The sequence below is a fragment of the Drosophila simulans genome, chromosome 3R (genome assembly GCF_016746395.2).
Source record: "Drosophila simulans strain w501 chromosome 3R, Prin_Dsim_3.1, whole genome shotgun sequence".
Classification (NCBI taxonomy): domain Eukaryota; kingdom Metazoa; phylum Arthropoda; class Insecta; order Diptera; family Drosophilidae; genus Drosophila; species Drosophila simulans.
The window spans coordinates 4789208-4804255 of NC_052523.2; the positions used below are offsets into that span (position 1 = coordinate 4789208).

At 44.1% G+C, this 15048-nt stretch overlaps 1 protein-coding gene across 1 annotated transcript; it reads left to right on the top strand.

Moving 5' to 3' along the window:
- Nucleotides 1-9131: 9131 nt before the first annotated feature.
- On the top strand, nt 9132-14777 carry LOC6727184 (homeobox protein B-H1). The gene is made up of 2 exons (XM_002102540.4): nt 9132-11117; nt 13809-14777. Exons 1-2 carry the CDS (start codon nt 10109-10111, stop codon nt 14237-14239), a joined length of 1440 nt encoding a protein of 479 aa, XP_002102576.1. The 5' UTR covers nt 9132-10108; the 3' UTR covers nt 14240-14777.
- Nucleotides 14778-15048: the final 271 nt, after the last annotated feature.

The following is a 15048-nucleotide window of genomic DNA, read 5'->3' on the forward strand; positions in this document are numbered from 1 at the left end:
CGCTGCCAAGCAGACAAATATCAGCTAAATAAATTCGCGTTAAGCAGTAAAACGAGCGGCGATCGGTCGTCTCTTTGGTGGGGAGACTATCTAAAAAATTGGGGGAATATTGGAACAGATCCTTTGTTTCCCATTCTCATGAAATTTGGGATTAATTCGTTTTTGTCAAGAAAGGCTATAAACTTTTTCAGATCTGAAAAGAATACATACATATTATAATTTTTCCATACACTTAGATACAAAGCCCTGTTGTTTATTTTTCTTTAAAGAACATCATCGCTTCACCAGTATTATTTATTATTGTAAGTATATAGAAGAGTAATTCTTAGGATAAAAGATTGTTGTGCCATTAAGGTATCAAATATGACAGTTTGAAAATATTTTTAAAGTATTGGGACATTTACTCCGAAAGGAAATTGATGTACACTTTAAAGTGATACTAAGTATCAAAGAATGATGGGGAAACCGGAGTCCCATTTCCCATGTTGCACTTCCTGGCTTTAAACGCCGCCGCCGAGTGGCAAAAATGAGGAACATCCTGGCGGCTGCCGGACAAGCAAGTGCCACCAAGGAAGCGTGGAAAATTCGAGGGCAATTAAAGAAACACCATGTTGCACAATCAAAACACACTTGCAACGCCCTCGAGAGGCCTAAACCAACAAATAAAGCAATCAAAGGCGATCCAGCGAACGGACACATGTTCGTTCCCACAGCGGAAACCTTTCTCCATCAACATTACGTCAGAGGGACGCAAGCGAACAACAAATTGTGGGATATTTATAAACATCAAAATAGGCAAAAGTCAAGATCCCTTGAGATATTTTATGGCCACAAGAACGAACACTTCCCACCGCCGTGGAGGAGCTCCTTGGCCAGGTCCAGGGCATCGTATTCGGGACTGGGCACTTGTCAAAGCCGTGTGAATAGAATCGTCAAACAGAACCAGGAGACGTGGAGATGGTATAGGAGAGCTCACAGAATCAAAGGGATTCTCCATCGGATTCGGAATCGTAAAAACGCCGACGATTTCACACTCACCTCTGTGGAGCGTAATAAAAATTAAACGGTAGCTAGTTAGGAGGCATTCTTGGATCCGAATGGTATTGTTTGCATTGATTTCGGCATCGGCGGCATCGACTGACTCTATGCGTTTTATGTGCCACATTTTCATTAACAAACCCGGGTTTTCGTGGAAACGCGAAGGACGGCACTTTTGAAGCTCATTTCGACCTGGTAGTGGCCCTTCCCAGAATGCGGATTGGTAGCACACCCGGCGAATGAGACCTGGTTCTGGAACGGAGTTCCAACTCCCAAGGCCTCTGCTAATTAAAGCACACGAAAATGTTAATTTCCGAATTTGTTCCGGGACAGGCGTTGATGGGAATCAATCGCCATGCCACACACGGGCGAAAAGCTGCCACATCACGATCACGGATTGCCCATCGGAACCATTGCCCAGATAATCGATAAGAACTGGCCCCCCTTGATTGATGGCCCTCTGCGACGCAGCTGCTCGAAAAGAAACTGTGCCACACATCACGATCGAGTCGGATGTGAGTCCGGCAAATAAATTACGGGCTAATCACCAAAAATTAATCGCAAAAGGCAAAAGTTGGCTGTAAATTAAAATGTTTACGCGGATAAGTTATTGCGTTGATGGCAATGAATATTCATGACGCGGTCGGCAGCAGCATTTTAAATTAAATAAAAATAAATTAAGGCATCTTGCCTCTCACTAATCAAATTAATTAATTATTTACCTTTTGAAACACACCGAAACGCGGCCATAATAAATTCAAAACAGCGATAGAAATTAGTGGCATCAAACCAATGGCTGGCCATATGGAACTAATCATAGTTTATTAGCTCGGCCAAATGGACTACAAATTTGCATGAGTTTTTGCGCTGACAACAAATAAATTTGCAATAAAACAACAAAAATATGTAATAATTAATATGTTGATTGCGAAAACAAATATGTCATTTCGTTTGAGTACAGTGAGGACTGAATTCATTTTTTGTGTATGGCAAGAGTTATTTAAGCTAGCGATATTATTGCTAACATTTTTAAATAAGTGATCAATATTAAAAGCAAGTAGGTAAAAATATTTAGTCAAAGTATTTGTTAAAATGGTAACCCTTAAAAATGTACTTTTTTGCCTTAACATTAACAAATAGTTTTTGTAACTTTTCCTTTAAATGAAATGTTCCTTTTTCCAAGCCCACACGCTAACCCAGTTCCAAAACTGCAATTTCACTCATATTTAATTGCCTGAATTAAGCGAATGGCACCAAATAAAAACGAAGATGAGATTTATGCTGCAATTTGCGCAAAATTATGTTAATTGCCGCACGGTGGATGAATTGGGCGATAGCTCGGTGGTGAAGTGGTGCATGTTGGTGGTTCAACTACGGCAATGGCACTTCAGGTTTTTCATGCACTTCGGCGCGAAAATATCATTGATTTAAATTAATGGAAATGTCAGGCAATTAATAAATGCAAAAAGCATGGAAACTGCATCCGACTAGACGAAAATTTATTCAGTAAATATTTTTTATGGATGGGGGATTCCGGATTTTGCGTGTTTACTCTGGGGAAATCAGCGAACGTTATGAGCTGAGAAAACTCAATATGTAAATGTGGTGTAAAGAGCAGGAAAGTGTATCTTGGGAACTGTGATACAAATTTTAAAGATCATAACAAGATGAAATGTAATGGAGTGTTAATATTAAACAATTGAAATCGAGCTCTAGTAATTACTGTAGCAGTAATACTTCTTAGTACCAAAGAACTATTTCGAATGCAATTTTCTCACTAATTCTTTCAATTAACCGATAAACACTTTTAAATGTATTTGTTGAATTGGTATAGCGATGTGTAACTGCAGTTTCAGTTATTGGTTAATTCATTAGAATTCTCCACTCGTATTCTGTTTTTTGACACGGTGCCAATCAATTAATGAAAGGTCCTTAAATTGGCAATTGGCACAGGAGTTTTCCTACCCTCTGTGAAGTACTCATGAATTTAATAGAGTCATAAATATGAACTGCAAATTTCCATCGCCCAGCTGCAATGTGCATTTGCTAGCGATTTCACGCTGGCAATCAGTTTGCCTTTTGATTTCCTGGCACATTGTCTCCTTCATATTATTGTGTCCTGCCCGCAGTGCCCTCGAGGTTCTAATGAGTTTTCAATTAAGTGTGACACGGGCATTGTCAGTGCCGAGGATGCATCAGGATGGGGATGAGATGAAGCCACCCCGAGTCTGAAAATCACGTATACGCCGCATTCGTCACGCCGCAGTGTTTGCAGACCCTTTTTGGCCTTTCCACTCGAGTGCAGGGACTTAATTTGTTTGCATTAAAATCCCATAAATCCCAGCACAGCCCCAAATATTGCCCACTCATTTCGCATGCGCCAAGTGGCAACACCGAGAGGCAGCCTCAAAAAGAACCCTTTTCCGGTGTGGATTGTACCTTCTAGATTCGTTAGTCAGCAGCCCGTTTGGCAATGGCACTCGCCATTTTCACACTCATGCAGCTAATGAGCAATAGAATTAAATGAAAATGCTACAAGAGGAAAAGCCAACAAGAAAAGGCAGCGACAGCGGCGAAGCGGCCAAGAAATCGATTTGGTCAATTTGTTATTGTTGCACTCGCCTTCTGCTGGTTGCCTTGCACTCTTCTTAAAGCGGCACTGAAAAAAATTGTGCGAAGTAATAATTAAAGTCTTTCTAGCTAACAAATTTCTCTAGAAATAAGAGCACATTGAACACTTGATTTCACATAAAAGAGAACATTTAAATAACATTCAGTTAAATCATACACGTTACATTGCCTTTCTTTGCTTTCGGTGTACGTTGCCGCAACCTTTTTGCAACCAAGAACGAAGCGCGCAAATCTGGAGTCGCCGCAGCTTTAGCGGCTGACTTGAAACGCGTCGGCGTCCTTTGATCAGTTCATATTATAAAATACTATGGTCACGCCTTAAAGGCATTAAACGAGATGGCGCTCTGCTCCACACACACACTCGTGTGCTGATGCACCAATACAGAGGCAGAGGAAGCTGTACAGAGTGGGGCAATAGATTCCCGCATCCAGGTTCTTTGTTGCCAGTGCAACTTCTTCTCGGCCAGAGCCAGAACCAGAACCAACTCATCGTGATGAGGCCAAAACCTGAAGCGACTTTGGATCGGCGAAGGGAACTGGAATCGGAATCGCTGCTTCCACATATGGGCTCGCAAAAAGAGAAGAAACAGAGAGAGAGAGGGGGAGCCAAATAAAGAAAAACCCTTCCTCGCTTCCTGACACAGCTTCCCCGACTGAGTTAGTGGCTCGAAGCCGATCTCGGGGCAGCGTCGCAAATGCAACATCATCTCGAGAGGCGCACGGCAATCAAGCAATGTGGTCTGAGCCCGCAGCCCCCTGAGCCCCCTGAGCCCACTGAACCCCTACCACTTACCCCGTCTTCTTGGCCAGGTCTTAATGCTCTTGGGGCGTTCTGGACCACCAAACGAGCGAGTGCAGCTCAGAGGTGTTTGAAATGCGCTTTTTAACTGCAATGTAGTTGATTTGATATTCATACGTGCGCCGGCCCTTTCCGCGTCTCAGCTTTCCAAGTAATTGTGCCGCTCTGTCGGCCTTTTTAGCAACAAAAGCTGGGCAATTAGGAAGGAAGTCGACGGAATACCCTTTTAGTTACCCGCATCATTATGAGCTAATGACATAACTAATGCTATTTGCAATATATAGCACAACCGAGAGGTATATTATTACAAGAGTATTTGTATTGCAGCAATCAATATCTTAAGGATGCGCACAAATATCTTTAAGTGGTTATGAAATAAGCAGTAACTGTTTGTTTATTTTTTTGAAATAATACACTTCAGGAATGCTTACTTAGCCTGTAAGTCCCTTAGGAGCGTGGAAATTGATAAGTATATGCTGCACTCCTATCCGCTTGCAAACTTGAAATGCCCTGCGTGAAAGTATAGCAATGGTCAGTCGCAGCATGTAATTACTTCTTTTTTGTATGCAAATGTTAATTGCACTTGCCCCCCAAAAGGAGAGAAGACCGACGAGCAGCGCAAAAATAAAACATTGCTTCCTCTTGTAAGCCGGTGAGTCAGTCAGTCCCTCGATGTGGAAGTCGATCTGGGGCGACTGTAATTTCCACTCGCATTAATTATGTTAAACACAAGTCTCAATATTTAAACAAGCGACCCCCCCGAAAAAAGTGCAGTCCAAATGAACCACTGAACCGTTTGTTTGAGCACGGCCAACGCACAGTCAAAGACAAAGGCGCCGCCACCGCTGATGCCACTTTTTGTTGTTGTTTTCCCTGGCCTTTGTGAACCAGTCGGTAGCATCCACTTCGACAGCCTCATCAAAGCCGCCGCAGCTGGGGCAGCGCTGTAATTATCACACGTCGGTCAAAATCAACGCCGGCCACGCGCACTCTCGGCCAAGTCTATTAACTCAATTAAGGGGCCAACGGACAAATATTTGTGTGCGGCATTCAGTCGAAAAAGTATCCAAACAGTGTTCTCTGTTGCATGCAAATACAAGAGTTCCCTGGGACCCCAGAATACAAATGTGTGTTCTTGGGGGTCGAGTGTGTCGAGTATTGACGCAGCATCACTCGATGCGTATACGCCGTGTGGCACGTATTTCAGGTGAGAACCGAAAAGGGAATGCAGCACAGAAAAAAATGTTTATATTCAGAATGCTAAAAAATATGTTCATTATTTTAAATCGCAAGCTTTAACTAGATAAATTATATTAATGGAAAAAGTGTACCCTTAAACCTATTTCTTTTAAATCAGATACGTAAAGAATATTTAATCTATACTGCTTGTATCTAGATATATTTGTACCTATATATATTTGATATATTTCAACGTGAATAGTAAGAACAAGATTTATGTGTGAACAATCTGTATGAATAAGACTTATCTACCTCGATATCTGGGGCTACCGAAGAAGCTACATCATGAAGATTCAGATGTAAATCAGTTCACTTAGCAGTTGTATAGCTACATGCTTCTTAGAAGCATATTTTTTATACAGGTACATACCTTTCAATTTACAAATATATTCCGTGCAGTGTAGAGCTGCTGGCCCGGATCGAACTGCTCTGCTGCGGATCGCTTGGCCCTCTCACGTAGACGGGAAGAAAGAAGCAACAGATTGGGACGAAAGCACAGGCCCCGAAAATAGAAACCGAGATGAAAAAGTTAAACATTTCAATTTGAGCATCGCTTTAATTAGCATGCGCTTGTTCATTGTTTTCCGTTTTTGTGCTTTCCATCGAGCATTTGATTTGTGACTCGCATTTGCTTTCTGGTGTTCGGCATTTGGCTTTTAGCCATCCCGTCTTGATTAGCGTGCCCAACGGAGGCAGCCCAACTTGGCCCGAAAGCGAGGTCTCTTTGCCTGGTCTTTGACTTCGAGTCCAAAACTCACTTTGTGGGTGGCCCCTAAACGGCTTACTTCGCTCTGCTACTCTTTCCTCTGGGCCACATTTTGTTCGACCAGGGCTTTCTTGGCCATGCCGATGATTACTGTGAAATTGGCAATGTTTAATGGCCGCTCCAGCTCAAGTGTCTTTTGTGTCTAACTACTTTTCTCTTTGATGAGTTTTCTTTTCAGCCGCTTTTCTTATTTCGGCACAAAACACTCGAGCTAGAGGACTTTCTCTTTGATTCTCGACTCAAAGGCGGACGTTTCCCCAAACCAAACAATATAGTAATGACTTCAACTTGGCTAATCAAGATTTAAGCCAGAAATATGGCCAAATGATTGCTCAATTTGTCGCAAGCGCTTGGCAGTCCTGGGAATATGGAATACAGTACAATTTCGATAAAATTTAATTTAAGTTCAAGTAATTGAAAATAAGGCAAGACATCAGATAATCAACTATACCTGACTCCCAAGCTTTTTGAATCATTTTGGGTCAACCGAACACACCCAAGTGGAGCGGAGCAAGTAAAGGCGGCTTAAATGCATAATTATTGTCTAGCCATCGGTAGTAACACAATTTTCGACATGCTACCAAACTCGATTCCAATCTCTTGGATTTGTATCTGCCGCACAGCCGCCACATCAAGTGGCAGTGACGGGCATGTGTCAATGCTGCGTGGGTCGCTGTGGAGCTGCAAATCTTGAACCGAAAGTGACTCCATGGCATATGCAAATCGCTCAGGGCAACTAAATGGCAAAAACAACGAATATAAATTTGTTTATGGAAGCTGTGACTTCAGGCTGTGGCTGCCGTTGAAAGCTTGCTAATTGACAATTACAGACAAGTCGTTGTTTTGGTAGTTTGGGCATTATGACAACGGATATACACTCGCTGTGTTGGTAAAATATAGCCAACTTGAGAAAAGTGAAGGGACTTCAAAACGCGGGAGCTATATATTCTGATTTGATTTGCTAGTTGGAAGATAGTATTGGCCTTTAAAAGAGCTTAGCTGCGAAAATACAAGAATTACGTTAAGTTTAAGTGTAAAACTTTCATAATTATTTTGTTAGCATCAGGTAACTTATAAATTTAGTCTATTATTATTCAAAGTCAGGCAATGTATTATGACATAATAGCAATTGGTCATACTGCAAATTATGCTAGTTAATACCAAGCTTATGTAGTTGGCCACCTAGTACTTATGAGGCATTTAGATATCTGACGATAGGAGCGACAATCTAAATTATAGAAAATCTATCGTTTCCGGCGGAATCAACTGATTCAGCTGCTCCGTCTGCTGGCTTCACCATTATGCGGCAGCTGAAGTTGAGCCGATAAATCAAAGAAATCGTCGCCCTGCTTTTAAATTTGAATATTAATGAACCCTTTCCCCGCACTTTCACTGCAGGAGTTTATCATCGTGTGAATGGAGCCACACACAGTGGGAAATTTAGAGAGGGAGCACAGGTGTAAATTGACCTTCCCCGCGAAGGATTCATCGACTCAAGGACCTGGCATAATTAACACGGCGGCTTTTCCCACGCAGCCCCCGTTCGTGTGTGTGCGTAAGTATCTAATAGATACACTAATAGCCGCCGAGAACAAAGGTGAAATGGGCAACCGAAATTAGAATTATAAAAAATACAGAAGCGCTAAACGCGGGAAATCAAACGCGCCGCTCGCGGCGAGCCTCAATCACAAGCGGAATGCTCAAATATTTGTGTGATTAGTCCTTATCAACAGCCGCTCTCCGGGAGCACCAGGTAGTAGTACACCATGGCCTCGGAAAGGGTCCCGGATCAGGTCAGGGCCCAAAGGCAGACCCACTGCGGCTAAAGTCGGGCGCTGAGCCTGCGGTGGTCGCCGGCGATTCCTTTCGTTTAGCATCCTGCTGCGGCGGCAATTGGTTTCGATTTTGGATTTTCGACTTTTCGTTAATAGACCTCTGGCCCTTTGTTTTCAGACGCCCTGACGCCTTTGTGCCGCCGCTGCTGCTGCTGCTGCTGCTACTATTTCCTCCTTTGTTCTCCGCTGTTTGTTGCTGCAACTCGCATTTGTTTCAATTAAAGGGATTTGGCGTTGTTTGTTGGCCCGAAGGTGTCAGCAATTGCCTTCAAGTTCGCTAAGACGTGTGGACAATTGCAAATTGGCAGGCATTTAAGTGTAGCTCGAATTCGGACGGCAGGGATTACAGGGAAAATGTAATAGCCCCTACTTTTAATGTCGATGTGTAGTATCTTAGAATTCCTAGAGGGGAACATGTTGAGTACTAGAACCACTCATATATTTGGTATTTAAACAGATTTTTTTCACAATTAAAAGTATTCCGATTTAAAATGGAAAAAATAAATCGTTTAAGTAAGACATATAAATGTTTTTATTGTGATTTAATTTTTAACTTTTAAAAATAATGTTAAAGTTAGTTTAATACGTAATTTAACTTGTACAACTATAAATGACCTAAGGATGTTTTACGACAACTAAATATTTCAATCATTAATAACATTACTAACATCACAATATATTATCTAAATAAAAACAAGTCTTATATCACAAATGGGAATACAATACTGAAATCAAACCATAATAAAAAGCCGTCGGGAATGAAAACATACCGAAATAAGTAATCTAAGCAACTAGTTTCAATTAAACAAAGTGGCTTCCCACCAAAGTTGGCTGAAAATAGAGAATATTCGTTTTCATTCAGTCGAAACTGGCCTCATTTCCATTTTCAGACTCCAATTAATTTCCAAATGTCTTCAAATTTATGCGCATTTTTATTTCCCCGCTGTTTTCTATTTTTTGTTTTCCTCCAAATTAATTGTTCGTTTTTCTTACGGCAAATTAATTGCAAACGCTTGACAATTAAACGCGGGCTGCCTTCGGGGGTCATCGTCATTAATGCTAACTGTGAGGGGGTTACGAGCTGTACATAAAGTCTGGAGGGGGCTCCTAGCCCCCTCTGCCACAGCCAGCGTCGCAGTCGACGCATTTGGAGTTGTGAAAACTTTGCAGCGACTAAAATACTAAATACAGTCTCGTTACAATCTGAGGAGCGCCCATCTCGCTCGCACTCGCCGTCTGCCATCCCTTTTGCACACCAGTCTCATGATGAACGCCATAATTACCGTTACGTATACGCCACCATTGCTATTTTTTGTTGCTGTAGCCGATTGGTGCTGAGAGCCGAGCAGAGCGAGACGGCACTAGCATAAGGGTGTCTCTCTTCTTCGCAGAACGGGTTTTGCTCTCTCGCGAGCGAGACAGAGAAAGAGAGAGAGACGGAGAGCGAGCGAGCGAGCGAGAGCTGCGGCAGAGAGCAGCGGCAGCAAAAGAACTGAAGAAATATCGACGTGTCTAGTTAGCAAACCAATCTTCAATCTAGTTTCGAACAGTTGACTGCGAAGCGTCGAGTTGAGAGGTCCTACGCTATTGGATCAGCGTCGTCGTGTCGAAGCATCAGTGTAAACTAATCAAACAAATCAGAGGAAATATAGCAAGATTCGAGTGTACAAGGCTTGCCAGTATCGTCAGTACCGACTTGCAGTGTAGTGACAAAGCCGTCTTGAAAAACAGTTAAGTGCTAACCCAAACGAATCGAAACGAAACTCTCGGAAAAGAAACCAAGTGCTGAAGCGAACCTAAATGCTCTGCCCTCCAACCATGCGTCCGGCCAGTCCCGCCGAATCCGAAATCTCCGTAGGCGGAGCCCCCAGCCCGCTGCCCACGCAGCACCATACGCATCCGCACTCGCATCCACATCCGCTGCAGCATCCGCGGGCCAGCACCATTGATCTGCTGCAGCAGCAGCAGCTGCTGATGCAGCACCATGCCGCAGCAGCCGCCGCAGCAGCTGCAGCCGCCTCCGGACTCACCCGGAGTGCCGTCGGCAATCTGCCGGAGGACTACTTCCATCCGCTGAAGCGCCTGCGCATGTCCTCGTCCTCCTCGGAGCCACGAGACCACACGCCCAGTCCGCCGTCAGCAGTTCCGGAGCCCCAGACCAACCAGACTACCAAGTCGGCCATCGAGGGGGTCAAGAGCTTCTCCATCGCGGACATCTTGGGTCACTCGGAGAAGCAGCGCGAGGAGTCCGTTTCCCCGCCCCCAAATGCAAACCTCCTGGCTCCACCTGCCTCCCGGCCCATTGCCCCCTCGGGCGGATTACTGCAGCCACGCACGGAACCGTTGGATGTCCACCCGGCCGCCGCTGCTGCCATGCTCCTGCCAAGCGGCCAGATTGTTCGCCCGTGGGATCACCTCCTGGGGCCGACCATGCCCGTCCGCCCCTTTATCCCATCCGCCCTGCTGCACTACGAGCAGCGCCTTGCCCTGGACTACCATCGCCAGCTGCAGGAGCACTTCAACGCCCAGGCCCAGCTCCTTCGCCACATGGGCATGAATCCCGCGATCATTGCCTCAGAGGATGGAAGCTCGGAGCGTTCCCAGCGATCGAGCAGCAGCAATGGCAGCACCGAATGCTGCAGCCCACGGCAGGCGGAAAAACTTGAAAAACTAACCACCCAAGAGGGCAGTGAGGAAGCTCAGAAGAAGAAATCAGAGGAGCAGCCAACGGGTTCAGGAAAGTCAAACGGAGACACTCCTCTCGATGCCCTCTTCCAAATGACCACCAAGGACTTTGACGAGTCACAAGGTAAGCATCATCCAGGAGATTCCATTGCATACATAGTTATAGTTCATAAAGGTTCTTTCTTCTTATTGGAAAATGGTTGAGTGACTTGAAGTGATTGATGATGATGATATGAATATGATTCAAACCACAAGTCTAAACTAAGCTACATGAAATTTCCTTAATCAATATCTAAATTATGGAATCCTAAGTAGACCAATTGATTTCATCAGTGTGTCTCGATTGAAAAACGTCTCAATTTCCGAAATGAATTTGCCCGATTTCTTAATTAGAATAAAAGCTTCTAATTTGTTATCGTTCTGAAATTGGGGAATCGCAAACGCAGAAGCTGAATATTAAGCTTATTATGACGTTTTCCATTTATCAATCAGCAAATTCGAAATTCGTTTAATTGAAACAAATGGTAGCACTCGCCCGCAACCCGCCATTTGAGATCTTTTGTTATGTAAATTCCTTAACCGATTCGATTTCGGGCTTTTAATTAATTGGCAGCATGCGCCAGCGGCCGACAGAAACAAACGAACCAATTTGATGATAAAGTATAATTCATTCTGCGGCATTTTTGTTCTGCAACTTAGGTTTATTGGCATAAACTCAACCGAGGGCATTTAGTGGGCGTTCAAGTACTCCCTGCACTCCACCCCGACCCCAAAGTGATTTCATGGCAATTAATGGTTAATAGTCCGCACTATCCGCATTAGTATATTGGTTGGTGTTAGTCGTGTCGATTCTGCAGCGATTAGCAACAATTAGCTGGCTGGTGCATTACCTAATCGAGTTTTGTTGTGGCGAACAATTAACATGCCGTTTCCATTTGTTGCTACTCAAAACTAATGGCTGACAAACTTTAGCCCGTCTGTACAGTGAATATAGTGGCCACAGCTCCAGTCGTAAACATGTTTTAAAATACCCCCAACGAGCGATTAGCGACGACACTAGCTGCGCCGCGCTGCTCCCCTCCGCGTTGTATAATGCCGTATCTCCGAGTATTAAGTTGACAAAATACACATATTACTGTTTATCAAGCGTTGTATAAGCCGCGCTCGAAATATTTACGACGGATCTCTTTGGTTTTGCGACTTGGATGCGTCGTTTGTCTATCATCATCAGTTCGGAGGAGGAAGTCTGTGCAGGGCGATAGGCAGCTGTGGGGCCATTGGAGTCTCCTAATTTATGACTAGGTCCCATTAATATCACTCACACTAGTCGAAGATATTTTCACATTTGGAAAGTGGTGTGTGAGCTCTTTGCGGTGGTATGAACTCTCTAGCCAGTGGAATGAATGCCAGACGTGGTGTCGCCCCTGCTGGCCAAATCTTAATTGCGATTCTCGGTACTCGCGCCAAATTAAAACATAAACTCCCTGTGGCCAACTGTTGCTCGGCAGGTTCCTCGGAAATCGATCGGGTTTCCTCCTGGGTTCCCAAACGCATTCGACATGAAGCCCTGACAAATGCGACCAAAACAAAACTCCCCCAAGTAAGAGCCATATTTATGCCTGTAAGTGGACACCTGAGTGGGTAAAAGGATACCCAAGTGCCCGCGCGACTCCCTTTCTCCAGAGATAAGTCATGGAAATTACTTAATGAGGGCCGATAAAAACAAATACAATAGCTGCGGAGGAGGGGGTGAAAGGCTCGGGGAAAGGCTCGGAGAAAGGAAAGGGAGGCGTGCAGTCAAGTGCCTAATGGGTTTTGGGTTACAAAACGTGCTCGAGATAACAAATGACCAAATTATGCATTCCAAATATACGAGTATGTGTATGTAAAACGGGTATACCCACAGCCAAGCTCCTAAGACTTCGTTTGCATTCGGTTGGAGGGCATTTAATTAGTTTTTAATGTCGATCTAGTTTGTTTGACAAGCAATCGAAATGGGTGTGAAGCCATCGTCCCAAGCCATCGAACCGGTTAGCCAATATTCAATAGATAAATATTTATGCTGATGATCGGCGATCTGCTCCAATCGCTTTGACTGGCACCGCGCCCCGGAATTTGGTTAATAATTTGCACCAGGAAACGTTATGCAAGCTCAATCAGCGCTTTAAGTACGGGTCAGTGGCTCATTAATCAAGCCGTGGCTACGTGTACCACTTAAAACTGATTTGTAGGTGTCAATAATTATTATAAATCACACTACAAACGAGACAAATGAGCAGCTGTCTTGCATAAGTCGCGGCTCTGGGAAAGCTGCGATCATCATTAGACCCACAAAGCCAATGAACGCCCACCACTCGCGCGCAATCAATCAACTCGAAATTATACACTTCAAGCTGCGAACTGAGGTCGCGAATCCGAGATTTCAGATCTGAGAACTCCAACTGCGCTGCAACTGCAATCGCAGTTGCATTCATAAAATGTATCAATCACGGCATTTCCATCAACACGCGCCCTGTTCGGCGAGGCAATTAAAATCAAAGCCAAAGTCGCTCGTTAGTAACCGGTTCGCCAAATGCCGTGCATCGCAGAATTCACTGGCCACACTTGGAGTAACTGACTCCAATTAATATGAGTTATTCGGAAAAATTATCTTCTTATTACTAAAACAACATATATTATGTCCGGCGGCAGCGGCCTTAGCATGCGATCAAGTACCTGTGAAGGCATTACATTCAAATAATGATATGATTGTTCAATAAACTATACATAATTAAATGTATTAACTAACCCATCATTATCTTCACTCTCATTTTAGATAAATCCCACTTGGACATCTTCTCGAACAGGCCGCAGCCGAAGAAGAAGCGCAAGTCGCGCACCGCCTTCACCAACCACCAGATCTTCGAGCTGGAGAAGCGGTTCCTCTACCAGAAGTACCTGTCACCAGCGGACCGCGACGAGATCGCCGCCTCCCTGGGACTGTCCAACGCCCAGGTGATCACCTGGTTCCAGAACCGGCGGGCCAAGCAGAAGCGAGACATCGAGGAGCTGAAGAAGGACTTCGATAGCGTGAAGGTCTTCTCCGCCCACAAGTCCTTTCTGGAGAACGTGAACGACCTTAGTATCCTCAAGAAGAAGCCCATGCATGAGTCGGACATGGTGGGCCTGGCCGCTGCGGCAGCCGCTGCCGGAATGGTGGTTCCCGTGCCAGGATCCGTGCCAATGGGAGGCGCTCCTCCCAAATGAGGGCGTGGCCAGGTGCGCACCGAACCGCCAAAGCAACCTGATGATTGGTACAGAAAGTGAGCAACGAGGAGTCGAGTATTTTGTTTAATTTTGAGCTGAGTGCCGGGAAAGTTGTGAGGCATATTTTCGCCCAACGCATTTCCTGAAGGCATTCGACGGCCAAAGGAAGATCCAGGACATCCTTAACATCTTCCGTGCCCACGACGCAGAGGGCAAGGGCAACATTCACTGCCAAGCCCAGATGGAGACTAACCAGCCAGGACCAAGGCCCCTTTGTGGGCCGTGTAATCAAGCCAGAACAATCATAACCGGAAACGAAAGTGGAAATGGAACCAGCCAGAACTTGGATTCGGCTCTACAGCCGGGATCACATCGATTATAATCGGCTCTTTTAAGAGCCACCAAACAGATGAACAAAGAGGCGTTTAAATTTTTCATGGAAAGTTGAAAGAGGTTTTGATAAAGTACATTTAAATGGTGTGCTAAAATGAATGTGTTTCGTATAATATCAATATTTCAATGCTACAGAACTACAGAGTATTTTTTTTAACATTTTAAACCAACTAAGCTTGTAAAAAATTATTTTTTAAAATTTTGTGAGCCTGTAATTTTCAAAAATTTTAAATTTGATGGAGATAATTATCTTATAAATATTTAATACAGCTTTAAACAACTTACAAAACCCAGTGTGTATTTCCCCAACCAATTAGCTCTAAAAAGCGAAATATGTTTCACTCCAATTAATAATTTGATGCGAACAAAGGGAGATATAAAAGACCGCAAATTGTTGTCAATAAATTTAAGCATAT